The sequence below is a fragment of the Monodelphis domestica genome, chromosome 3 (assembly GCF_027887165.1).
Source record: "Monodelphis domestica isolate mMonDom1 chromosome 3, mMonDom1.pri, whole genome shotgun sequence".
Classification (NCBI taxonomy): Eukaryota; Metazoa; Chordata; class Mammalia; order Didelphimorphia; family Didelphidae; genus Monodelphis; species Monodelphis domestica.
In genome coordinates, this window is record NC_077229.1 from 316,225,531 (window position 1) to 316,237,735 (window position 12,205).

General features: G+C 36.2%; 1 protein-coding gene across 5 annotated transcripts in view; it reads left to right on the forward strand.

Moving 5' to 3' along the window:
• TRIM55 (tripartite motif containing 55) overlaps positions 1-12,205 on the forward strand; it is an 89,584-nt gene that overhangs the window by 44,681 nt on the left and 32,698 nt on the right. For 4 of the 5 annotated variants that reach the window (XM_007487038.3, XM_056823988.1, XM_007487042.3 and 1 more), the window contains exons 6-9: positions 6,563-6,796; positions 7,178-7,200; positions 7,302-7,426; positions 11,430-11,635. In XM_007487038.3, coding sequence (XP_007487100.1) covers positions 6,563-6,796; positions 7,178-7,200; positions 7,302-7,426; positions 11,430-11,635 — 588 coding nt within the window. The remainder of the gene's footprint in view (positions 1-6,562; positions 6,797-7,177; positions 7,201-7,301; positions 7,427-11,429; positions 11,636-12,205) is intronic. The other variant, XM_056823987.1, reaches the window with a different exon arrangement.

The window sequence follows — 12,205 nt, forward strand, 5'->3', positions numbered from 1 at the left end:
TTCTTTACCCATGAACAAGTGACAAAAATTGAGGGTCCTTTAATCTGTGGTTTGTGAAGTTGCTTTAAACATAATGTAAAACCACTGCTGATGATTCTTTAGCAATAATAGCTACATTAAAATATACAATACATATAAATTATAATAATATAAAATAGGTGTATTAAAATATACTTAAATGGAGAGATTGAATCAAAGTTATGTCTTCAGAGAACCAAAAAAGGTAACAAAAAAGTAAATTGTTAGAATACTTAGTTTATATCATATAGGTTTATAGAATTCAAGCACAATGATCTAGTTCTCACTTCACTTTGTATCAGTTCCTATCGATCTTGCCATTTTTTCTGAAACCACCTCTCTTGTTATTTCTTATAGCACAGTAGTATTCTATCTCTAAAATATGCCACAGCCTATTTAGCCATTCTCCAGTTGATGAACATCCTTTCAGTTTCCATTTCTTTGTCACCACAAAAAGAGCTGCTATCAATATTTTTGTATGGTTAGATCCTCTTCTTTTTCCTTTGATCTCTTTGGGACACAGACCTAGTAGTGGTGTTGCTGAGTCAAAGGGTATGCACAGTTATAACCCTTTGGGCCTAGTTTAAAATTGTTTTCCAGAATGGTTTACAATCTCTCTAGCAGTTCATTAATGTACCTAATTTTTCACATTCCCTCCAGCAATTGTCATTTCTGATAGATGTGAGGTGTGCCATAGGATTATTTTAATTTTCTTTTTTTCTAAGATCAATCTAATCTATATCTAGTGACAGCATTTTTTACAGTGACTATAGTTTTGATTTTTTTCCTTCTGAAAACTGCCTGTTCCTCCTCATTTTTTTAAAGATCAGGAAATTTAGGTCCAGACGGGTTAAGTTATTTGTGAAAGGTTAGTTTTGGAGCATCTGGCACAAAATCCAATATATTCTCCATCATATCTCACTGCATATGGTGCTTTGAGGTTTATAAAAGGCTCTATCTTCTCACAACAAATCTAGGCGAGGGGTAGGTGCTAAAATATAAAACCTGAAACACTGACTTCTGAGCAAACATTTGGATAAGAGATTTAATTCTTTTACTTTTCATGCTGATGTCTTGATCCTATAAAGACACAACCACCTCATACCTTACTGTCTCATAGGCTTCCATGCTCCTCAGATAATTGATTTTGGTCAATGCTCCATAACTTTTTTCTCTCAATAGGCAGCATTATGTGTTCATTTCTGATGGAAGCTTTGCAGGCAACTTTCATTTAGCTCTCCAGGAAGCAGAAAGCCAACAAGGAATATTGCCCTGTCTGACACTGTATAAAGGTCAGATTGGAATCTGAGACTTTCCAGCTGAGTCAACTTGGTGGCCAAGGCCAATTGCAACAGTGATGGAGGGTTTTCCTTTCTAATTCTTGCAGTGTGGGCCAAAATGTAAAAAGACAGTTCCACAAACTGAAAAAATATAGGAAATATTAAAAGAGAAAATTAATAGGCAGATAAATAATCCTGTGGTATCATTTAACAATTTTAAAAGATAACGTATATGCTGCCAAAGGAATATATTTTGTGTGTACCCATATATATATATATATATATAATTTTTGCACTTGGATTCAAAGAAACCTAACTTTCCAGTCAAATGAAAAAGTTTGTTAAGAGTAGAGAGAATTTTTTTTTCAGCCAGGAAGTTTTTGCAGAGCAAAGATAAAGTTGGCTGCTATCATGAGTTTGCAGCCAGCAAGATGCCTTTGAAATATAACTGTAGACATTTCCATAATGCAAAAGCTTACATTCCTTTCTGATATTTTTCAGGTTGCTATAAAATCAACACTGAAAGTATTTTAGGTGACATTTATAAAGGCACTTTGTGGTACCAAATGGCAAAGCAGACACTACTGATAACTTTGTTGCTTCTCCTGACTTATTTCCCTTTTGGTAGAACATACCTGTTGAATACTATTCTCCAGAAAAGAAATTAACAAACCAAGGAAAGAGTCAATTTTAAATTCATTGACTTTCTGTAGCATGGTTGAACCTCTATCTTCAGATGAAAAGTTAAAAGGATATTTCCAGTTAAAGCTATTGCATACTGCCAACCTTTCTTTGTGTGCTGTCTGGGTGATGTCTGGAATTAGAAATTAATATTCAGTTTACCTCACAACTTAAGCTAACTTCTAAGAATTTAGTGAACTGAGACTTGGAAACTCAAATGAAGAAGCATTATTTCCTTACTTTATTTTGGGGGGGGGGGATTTTATTTAATTAGTCAATTTAGAATATTACTCCTTGGTTACAAGAATCATTTTTCTTTCCCTCCCCTCCCCTTGCCTCTTCCTGTAACCGATGCGTAATTACACTGGGTTTTACATGTGTCCTTAGTCAAAACCTATTTTCATGTTGTTGAATGTTTGCACTAGGATGATCATTTGGAATCTACATCCCCAATCATTTCCTTACTTTAAAACAGTAAACTTTAAAATTTCTTATTCTGCTTGCATATATGCTAAAGTTATACAATATTTAGTCAATAAGAAAGCAAAAAAAAATCCCCACAAGAAACAAAGCCATATGGAGAAGGTTGGTTACAGGTCCTTTGATTTGGAGAAACTGGGACCTGTGAACATTATTCATAGTCCATCCCTGTCCTCTAAAAGATATTGGCATCAGGAATGGTTGTCCTGAAAAGAAGCGCTTCTAGCTTCATTCCACCATACTTTAAACATAATAGGAGTTTTTTGGATAGAGAATGATTTATTTGGTTTATTAACAGTTTATCCAAAGAATAGCAATAACACTTCCAATATTTTCAGTTAGTCAACTAGCACTTGTTAAAGTGCCCACTGTGTGCCAGGCTTCATGCTAAGTGCTGTGAATACAAAGAAAGACAAAAGATAGTTGCTATTCTTGAGGATCTCACAGATTTTGCAAAGAACTGTGTACAAATAAACTATATGCAAGATATATGAGAGATAATCAATAGAGAAAGACATTAGGATTAAAGACAGGGTAGAGTTTCCTGTAGAAGGTGAAATTTTAGCTGGGACTTGAAGGAAGCTAGGGGAGTCAGAAGGCAGAGAAGAAGAACATTCTAAGAATGGGGAACAACCAATGAAAAGGAGGTCAGTGTCATTGGATCTATGTCTGGGGCAGGGTTGAGTAAAGTTTCAGAATACTAGAAATATTCTTTTTAAAAAAAAAAACCTTACTTTCCATCTTAGAATCAATACTAAATATTGGTTCCAAGGCAGAAGAGTGGTAAGGGCTGAGCAATGTGGGATGAGTGACTTATCCAGGGTCTTACAGCTAGGAATTGTCTAAGGCCAGATTTAAACCCAGGCCTGGAGTGGAAGAGAGGCTTGAGTCAGGGAAACCAACCAGAGGGCTACTGCAGTAGTCCAGGAGTAAGATGATGCCAATATTGTATATATTGAACATAGCTGGTACTTGGACATCATACCATTCTTTTTAGAAAATGGATTAACCACTTTCATCTTGGCTCCCTTTTTGCCACCTTTGGTGAGGAGCTTATTTTTGCCCACCATGACCACATTCTGAAAGCCAAAAAGCCAGGAATAAGATGATGGCTAAAACTTGCATGTTCCCAACCAAGGCAACCTATATTGATTGAGTCAGAATGGTAGAGGGATTACATGGAGTTAAGGCATCCCAAAACAATTTAAAGGCAAATACAAAATCAGATATGGTGTCATTAAACACTCCCAATGGGTGAAGATAGAATCAGGTAGGATATTTTGGGAAACATGTTCTTGAATAGCACAGGATGGAAAGACTTGGGGTAGTTGTGACCAACATCAATAAAACCAGACAACTTTCAAAGTACTAAAATGAGTAATCAAAAGTATCAGATTGTTGATCAGACAGATTGCTTAAGTCATTTGATTATATTTTTCTATTATATTAATAACAATTCTTCACACTTATATAACATCTTTCTCACAAGAAAAATCTTCTCAGTAGGTGTTATATTGTTATCCCCATTGAATAGATGAGGAAACTAACGACTTATTTGATTTGCCAGTGATCAAACAAGACTCGAAATGATGTCTCTAGCCTTCAAGTCTAGTGCTCTTCCACTGTAGGTAAGATGCCCTTCCATTGCAATTTGGACCACAGATAGTTGATGCACTGGCTACAGATACTTATAGATTTCCTAGACTTCTGAGAAAGATAAAGAAAGAAAGAATCTATATGAATAGAATTACAAAACTTTTTCATAGAAATAAAGTACAATCTAAATGATTGTAGAAATATGAATTCTTCATGGGTAGACCTAGCCCAACAGCATAAAAATTATACTTCTGCCTAAATTAATTTACTTATTCAGTGCTATACCAATCAAAGCACTAAATATTATTTTATAGTTGTAGAAAAAAATAAAATTCATCTAGAAAAACAAAAGGTCAGAAATATCAAGGGAATCAATGAAAAAATGTGAAGGAAGGTGGCCTAGCAGTACCAAATTTCAAACTGTATTAATTACAAAGTAGTGATCATCAAAAGAATCTAGTATTGGCTAAGAAACAGAGTAGTGGATCAGTGGAATAGATTAGCTAAATAATACATAGTAGTAAATGACCACAGTAATCTAGTGTTTGACAAACACACCAATGCAAGCTTTTGGAGTAAGAACTCAACATTTGACACAATTTCTGGGAAAACTAGAAAGCAGTATAGCAGAAACTAGGTATAGACCAACATCTCAAATCATATACCAAGATAAGGTTAAAATGGGTGGATGGATGATTTAGACATAAAGGTATAATTATAAGCAAATAAGGAGAACATGGAAAATTTTACTTGTTAAATCTATAGATAAAGAAAAAATTTATGACCAAACAGAGATGAAGAGCATTAATGGGATATAAAATGGATAATCTTGATTATACCAAATTTAAAAGGTTTTATACAAACAAAACCAATGTAGCCAAGATTAGAAGAAAAGCAGGAAACTGAAACAATTTTTACAGCAAGTTTCTCTAATAAAGGCCATATTTTTTCAAATATATAAAGAACTGAGTCAGATTTATAAGAATAAAAGTTATTCCCCAAATGATAAACAAATGATACAAATAGGCAGTTTTTAGAAGAAATCAAAGATATTTATAGTCATCTGGGAAAATGTTCTAAATTATGTTTGATTAGAGAAATGCAAATTAAAGCAATTCTGAGGTACTCTCTTACACCAATCTGATTGGCTAATATGACAGAAAAGCAAATTAATAAATATTGGAGGGTATGTGGTAAAAGTGGGACATTAATACACTGTTGGTGGAGTTGTGAACTAATCTAACCATTCTAGAGAGAAATTGGAAACTGTCCAAAGGGCTGTAAAACTGTCCATAACCTTTGATCCAACAATAACTAGAACTGTATCCCAAAGAGATCAAAGAAAAAGGAAAAGGACCTAGAAAAATATTTATAGCAGCTCTTTTTGTGTTGGCAAAAATTAGAAACTGAGGGGATGTCAATCATAGGGGAATGGCTGGGGAAGTTATGGTGTATAATTGTGATGGGATACTTTTGTGTTATAAGAAATAATGAGAGGGATGGTTTAAGAAGGAAGATTTATATGAACTGAGGCAAAGTGAAGTGAGCAGAGCCAGGAGAACATTGTACACAGAAACTTCATGGTATAATGACCAACTGTGAATGACTTTGCTATTTTGAGAAATACAGTGATCTAAGACAATTCTGAAGGATGAAAAATACTATCTCCAGAGAAAGAACTGATGGAGTCTGAATGCAAATTGAAGCATACTCTTTCAACTTTATTTTCCTTGTTTTTTTTTGTTTATGTTTTATTTTGAAACATAACTAACATAGAAATGTGTTTTGCTCACATATATAAATTGCTTGCCTTTTCAAAGAGGAGGGAAGGAAGAAGAGAATTTGGAACTCAATTTTTTAAAAAACTATGTTAAATTTTTTTTGCATTAAAAGAAAATTTTAAAAAGAACAGACTAGATGCCAAACTCCAAGTTGGAGAGAAGAGTCCTAGGGTTCATGGCAACAAGATTCTCCATGCCAGAACCAGCTGTTGGGTCCACTGACCCTGCTTTATTCGGAATATGCTTACTGTGGCCAGAAGAAACAGAGTTCCCTGAAAGGTAAAGATTGCCTGTCCAGATAGAGAAAAGTTTCCAAGTCTACTGATATCCTGAACTTATTCCCTATGATGTGTTACCATACATAGTCCAGAGTTCTTCCAGATGTTCTGGTTCAGTATCAGACGACTATGCCTGTTGGATGTGAATCCAACATTAAGTTTTGAATGATGTAGCTGTCTTTATACTTATCTTCCTCATTAAAGGAAAAGTGCACATTTCCTAAAGGACATATTCAAATCAGCTCCTATGTTTGCAACTTCAAGAGTTTAGGAGCCTGGAAGGTTCATAGCCATTTGGAGGATGTTTTGTTATTCTGTATTATTTTCTGTAAGTTTACACTGTTTATTTGCTTATCAATTCTTTGCTGAACAAAACAATTGTAGGCAATATCTAAAAAAAAAAGATACACTTTAAAACTGTTCTAATCTGAGCCAACCCATCTCATAGGAATGTTGCAGGAGACAGAAACAGGAGCTTTGTGAAAAGTTTGACTATCTATATGGCATCCTGGAGGAAAGAAAAAATGAGATGACACAAATCATTACAAGGAGCCAAGAGGAGAAATTGGAGCATGTCCGGGCACTGATTAAAAAGTATGCGGATCATCTGGAAACAGTATCCAAGTTGGTTGAGTCAGGAATTCAATTCATGGATGAGCCAGAAATGGCAGTCTTCTTACAGGTATGGTCCAATGTGTCATGTAAAGACATTTTATAAGGCAGATAGTTTGGATACAAAAAATTGTTTGTTGCAGCCAAAAAGTAGGAAAACATCTCTCCCTCACATAGTATATTTATGTTTATGTCAATCTTATTATATTGAACTATTTTGACCATACTGAAATATGATCTCATTTTGTGCCTGGCTCTTAATCTAATTGTGTAACTCAGTAAAGTATATTTAAAAGGTCACAATGTTTAAATGCAAAAATAAATTTTTTATTTAAATTTGATCAATTCATTACACTTTGATATTACAAGAGGTAGAGAGAATTAAAGAGCTGAATATGAAATATCTTTTATAAAAATAAAGAATTAAAGTGGACTTTTCTTGCTTTCACAGAATGCCAAAACATTGTTACAAAAGTAAGTAACTTTTCATTTGATAAAGAGTTCAAGTTTTCTATTTTTATCCAAGACCATTTAACTAAACAATGATTGCAAATGCCACATTGTCTTGGTTTCAGAATTTCTGAAGCATCCAAAGCATTTCAAATGGAGAAAATAGAACACGGCTATGAAAACATGGACCATTTTACAGTCAACCTCAATCGAGAAGAAAAGATAATAAGAGAAATTGACTTTTACAAAGGTATATCACCCAGGTGACCAAAAATGGCTGTCTTAAACTGCAGGTGTGTGCAAGCTGCTGGAGGTTGGGGTGTAAAGGGTCACACTCCAGGACTGCTGCCAAAATAGAACCTGACAATTTTGCAGGGAACATAATTGAAAATGAAGCTTTATTTCACAACAGAATCAAGCAGCTTGTTGACAAAGGTTATTCCTGTTTTGGATATCAAAGGGTCTCTTACACCATGATCTATGTCGACAGTCAAGTGCCTCTGATGACGACAGCATCCTTAGTTCCTCCATCCTTACATAAAACATCATCCATGTTCACGTAAAATGCCACTCGGTGCTAGTTTGAGGACCAATCAGAAAATGGAAGGCATCTGGGTAGAAAAGTGAATAATATTTATTTAATTAAATCCTGACAGTTTACAAATCAACATGTCAGGTGGTGTTGGGAAGGGAATGAGTGGGAGTGAGTAAGCTGTGTCTTGTGAGAGGCTAACACTAAGGTCTAGAGACAAAGTGGACCAGGCCTAAAACATCCTATCCATTTCAAATTCAATTTCAATAGCAGAGTTAAGAGTCTAGGTCCTCCAAAATGAAGTGGTCTTGATATATAATATTTTTACACAGTCAGAACCTTAAGGAAGAAGAGTCATAAAGATCACAGACTTAGATTTTGAAAGACCTCATAGACCAATGCTTCATTTGACAGATGAAGAAAACCTGAGGCCAAAGATGGGATTATGGATTTAGGGCCTCTAGGCCAAATGTCTTTCCATTGATGGGTAATCTATTCTATTTTTTAATGATCACTATATAGGAACACTACACTTGTCTTTTTAAAACTAAATCTCAGAATGATCTCCCTTTCCATCCAATTTCTTTATTTCTTCAGTAGTTAAGGGCAGAGATTATATTCTCTGTTGGAACTATTTGATTTAACTGGATTGGAATGCCTTAGCGAAGTATAAGAAGTATACAAAGATAAGATAAGAAGTAAACAAACGTCAGGCCCCTGCTGGAGAGTTAGTTTAGAAGTGTATTGGTAGAGACTACCATTTATGTGAGAGAGGAAGGGAAAGAAAAAGAAAAGAAAGGTATTCATTGCCATATTGAGTATTTGCCCTGCCCATATAGAATCAAAGTTATAGAGCCCAGCATTGATTGTGTTATTCAGTTGTTTCCGTTGTGTCTGACTCTTCATGACCCATTTGGGGTTTTCTTGGCAAAGATACTGGGGTGGTTTGTCATTTCCTTCTTTAGCTCATTTTACAGATGAGGAAATGGAGGCACAGAGGATGAAGTGACTTGCCTAGGATCACAGATCCAGTAAGTATCTGAAGCTAGAATTGAACTCAGGAAAATGAGTCTTCCTGACTCCAGGCTTGGCACTTTATCCACTGTGCCACCTAGCTGCTCAGCAGTGAGTGTAGATAGGGATTTCTCTAGCCACCATTTTAACCTGAGCAAAGTAGTTATACATAAAGTATAACCTCCCTCTTAGAGGAAGGTGGAGGGATATATCCTTCCATTCCCTTCCACTGTTTAACAACCAGGTTTCTGAAAATATATTACATAATTTTTAATTTAATCTGAGTGATTAATTTTCCCCCATCATTTTTTTAAGTGTAGAAAATCAGAAAAACAATGAATCAAACCCTAATTTGTAGTGTTTGCTGATTGCCAAGGTATAAATTCTCACATTAAAAATTTAACAGTTGGCTCTCCCTGGCTATTGACTGGCTCCAGCACATCCACCTCTTCTTTATGACTAGGAGAATTGTCTTGTTTGTACCCTTTTCAGTAGTGTTTTTGGACCAGACTACAACTCCATTTTGTGAATAGAACTCCCTAATGAGAAAACTCCCTGCGTTAGTGCAGAGGCACATCTGTTTGTCTTAGAGAGGGACCTGGGACCACTGGAAGGCGGAGCCGGTATGTGCCCATTGGGGTAGGGCTCGGACCCTGGTTTTCCTGACTGCAAGGACGCCTCTCTATACACTATCACATACCACCTCACTGGTCTATTATACTGTACTTAATTTGCTTTGTTATGCTAGCTTTACTCAGAGGTGTCCTGGTATATTTTTACAAGTGTGTACAGTTTATAGGGGTAGCTAGGTAACACAGTGGAGAGTGTGCCAGGCCAGAAGTCAAGAAGACCTGAGTTCAAATGTGGTCTCCCTGGCAAGTCACTTAATCTTGTTTGCCTCAGTTTCCCCATGTATGAAATAAGTGAGAGAAGGAAATGACAAACTCCAGTATCTGTGCCAAGAAAACCCCTAATGAGGTCACAAAGTCACACAATTGAAATGACTCAACAACCATATAGTCTCTTTACTCCACAGAAATATTGTAAGTGAAAATGAAAGCCAGCTTTGTTTGTTCTGGACTTTTCTTGGGGATAAGTTAAGAGGACAACCACTAGCCCAGAATGGTCTGTGTGTGACAAATGGCTGAATCTTGTCGAGTCCCCAGGAAGAGAGCAAGGAACAATGGGGTCAGATGATCTGGGCATCAGTTTGTCTCCTCATGCCCTGTACGCAGAAGGAAACTTGGGATGGAAGGGAGCCGTAAGGTCAACATACTCAATGTGATAAGTGGCTAGAGTGTATGTAGGCATTTTCCAGATTGGATTGGGCCCAGTTTAGCTCAGTGCTGAAAAATCCGAATATTCAAAACAGATAAACTAAGGGATAATGATCCATGTTACCAAATATTCTTGCTTTATGAAAGGATTCATTTAAGCAGGAGCTGCTCTGGTATATTTTCCTGCTTCCACATCATTCGCTTCTTTACTGAGAGAATTAGAAAGGTGAGTCAGAGAGGAAGCCATCAGGAGCTGTAGGGAGCTCTATACCAACACAAATACATGTGAACATTGACAGATAGGACCTGCTCCTGTACACAGAGAGAGAAAAAACAAAAACCCTGATTTAGAGCCTTCAAAAGCAATAAAGTTATATTTAAACGCTTATTAAATTATAAAACTGTCTTTAAAAACAAGTTAAATTCCAATTAGCTCTTAGAGTTAATTCTAAGATAAAGAACAAAAACCCATTGTAAATAATATGGGAAAATCAGTGTGAGGGGCAGCATTGCACAGTGGAATGAAGGCTGGGTCTGAAATCAAAGGACCTGAGTTTAAATTCCACACTTGCCTGTATGAACCTGGGCTAAAAACTTAACTCTTCTAGGCCTTTTCAGGTTCCTTGTCCATGATATCTAACACTATTATCATGTCTATTTTATCCTCACAGCAACCCTAGGAGGCTGTTTTAAGGTGCTGTGATTATTTCCATTTTACAAATGGGGAAACTGAGGCACGGAGGCGTTAAGTGGCTTTCCTAGTTACCAAGTCTCTGAGGCAGGATTTGAAACTAAAGTTTTCATGTTTCCAAGTCCTACCTTCTGTCTACTGTACCACAAAATGAGACATTTGGACTAAATGACTAGGAGGTTCCTTCTACCTATAACAATGTTTAGCCTATGAACTAAATATTTAAAAATTGATATTTTTATAAACCCTGTATGTTATAATTACATTAGTAATAATAATAAAAATAGACTCCATTGTTTTTAAAATTACTGAATCAAATTTTTCTTGGTACTTGTGTTGAATAGGTTCCAACTGCTAATTTGTTTCACATATTTACTGTAAAAAGAACAATAAAATACTGTACAAATAATAGCCAACATTTATATAGTGTTTTAAAGTTTGCAAAGCACTTTTTCCATGCTATCTCCTTAGATCTCACAACAACCCCATGAAGCAGATGCTATTATTAACTCGATTTGACAAGTAGGGAGACTATGGCTCAGAGAAGGTCAATTGACTTGCCCAGGGTCACGCAAACAGTCTGAGGCAGGACTTTAACTCCGGTCGTTCAGACTCCGAGTCTAATGCTATATCCACTCTGCCCAGTGTACTACCTAATTTTTTTTGTAGCCTATCTGGTAGTTATTTTCACGGAGATGGCATGTTTAATGATTTAAAAGTAGCTTTTTTTACATATCAGAAGAAGAGGAAGAGGAGGAAGTGGCCGAAGAAGCATTGGAAGATGTCTGTACAGAGTCATCTGGGGAGGAAGAAAGTCCTGAGAAAGGATCCCAGCTCCCTCCACTGGATGCTGAACACCCCCAGTCTGCACCCGAGGCACTTCCTATGGCATCTATAGAACTACCACCAGTCCCAGCAGCTGCTGCGGCCGATCTTGTCACTCAGGTAAACTGATGCTAGGGTTCTCCTCATCCCCAGGCCAGATAAGGATGGATCAGCATTGAACAATCTGAGCCATTTATTCTGACTCAAAGAAAAATGTGTCAGGCATTCCTACACGTTCTCTGGAAGAAAAGATTTTAGGATAGTTATATTGTTAGGGAAGGAAGCTCTCAGGATGAATCAAGAAGAAATTTTAGATGTCATTTGATTAAGAGAATTTCCTCCTCTTTTATAAGCTCAACCTAGGGCATTTTCTGAATCAATAGTCATTTTGCCTATAAGCCATAATATGTAAGCACTAGAAAATATAAAATCATTGAGAACTGGTATCATGAGATTCATGTCCATTCTGTGTTCATTAGTGAGAGTGTAGTTACTTTATAGACAGGGCAGGAATTAAGAGAATTATCATTTGAGAACATCAATTTTTAATTCAACCAGCAAAAAAGAGACCATATAGGCCGCATTAGTTCATTTCTCTTTGATTGACCCTGAAATATAATCTGAGCTCTTATTCTTTTCCGATCATCCAACAAACGAAGCCTGGTGTCCACTTTACCAATCTGACTGGTT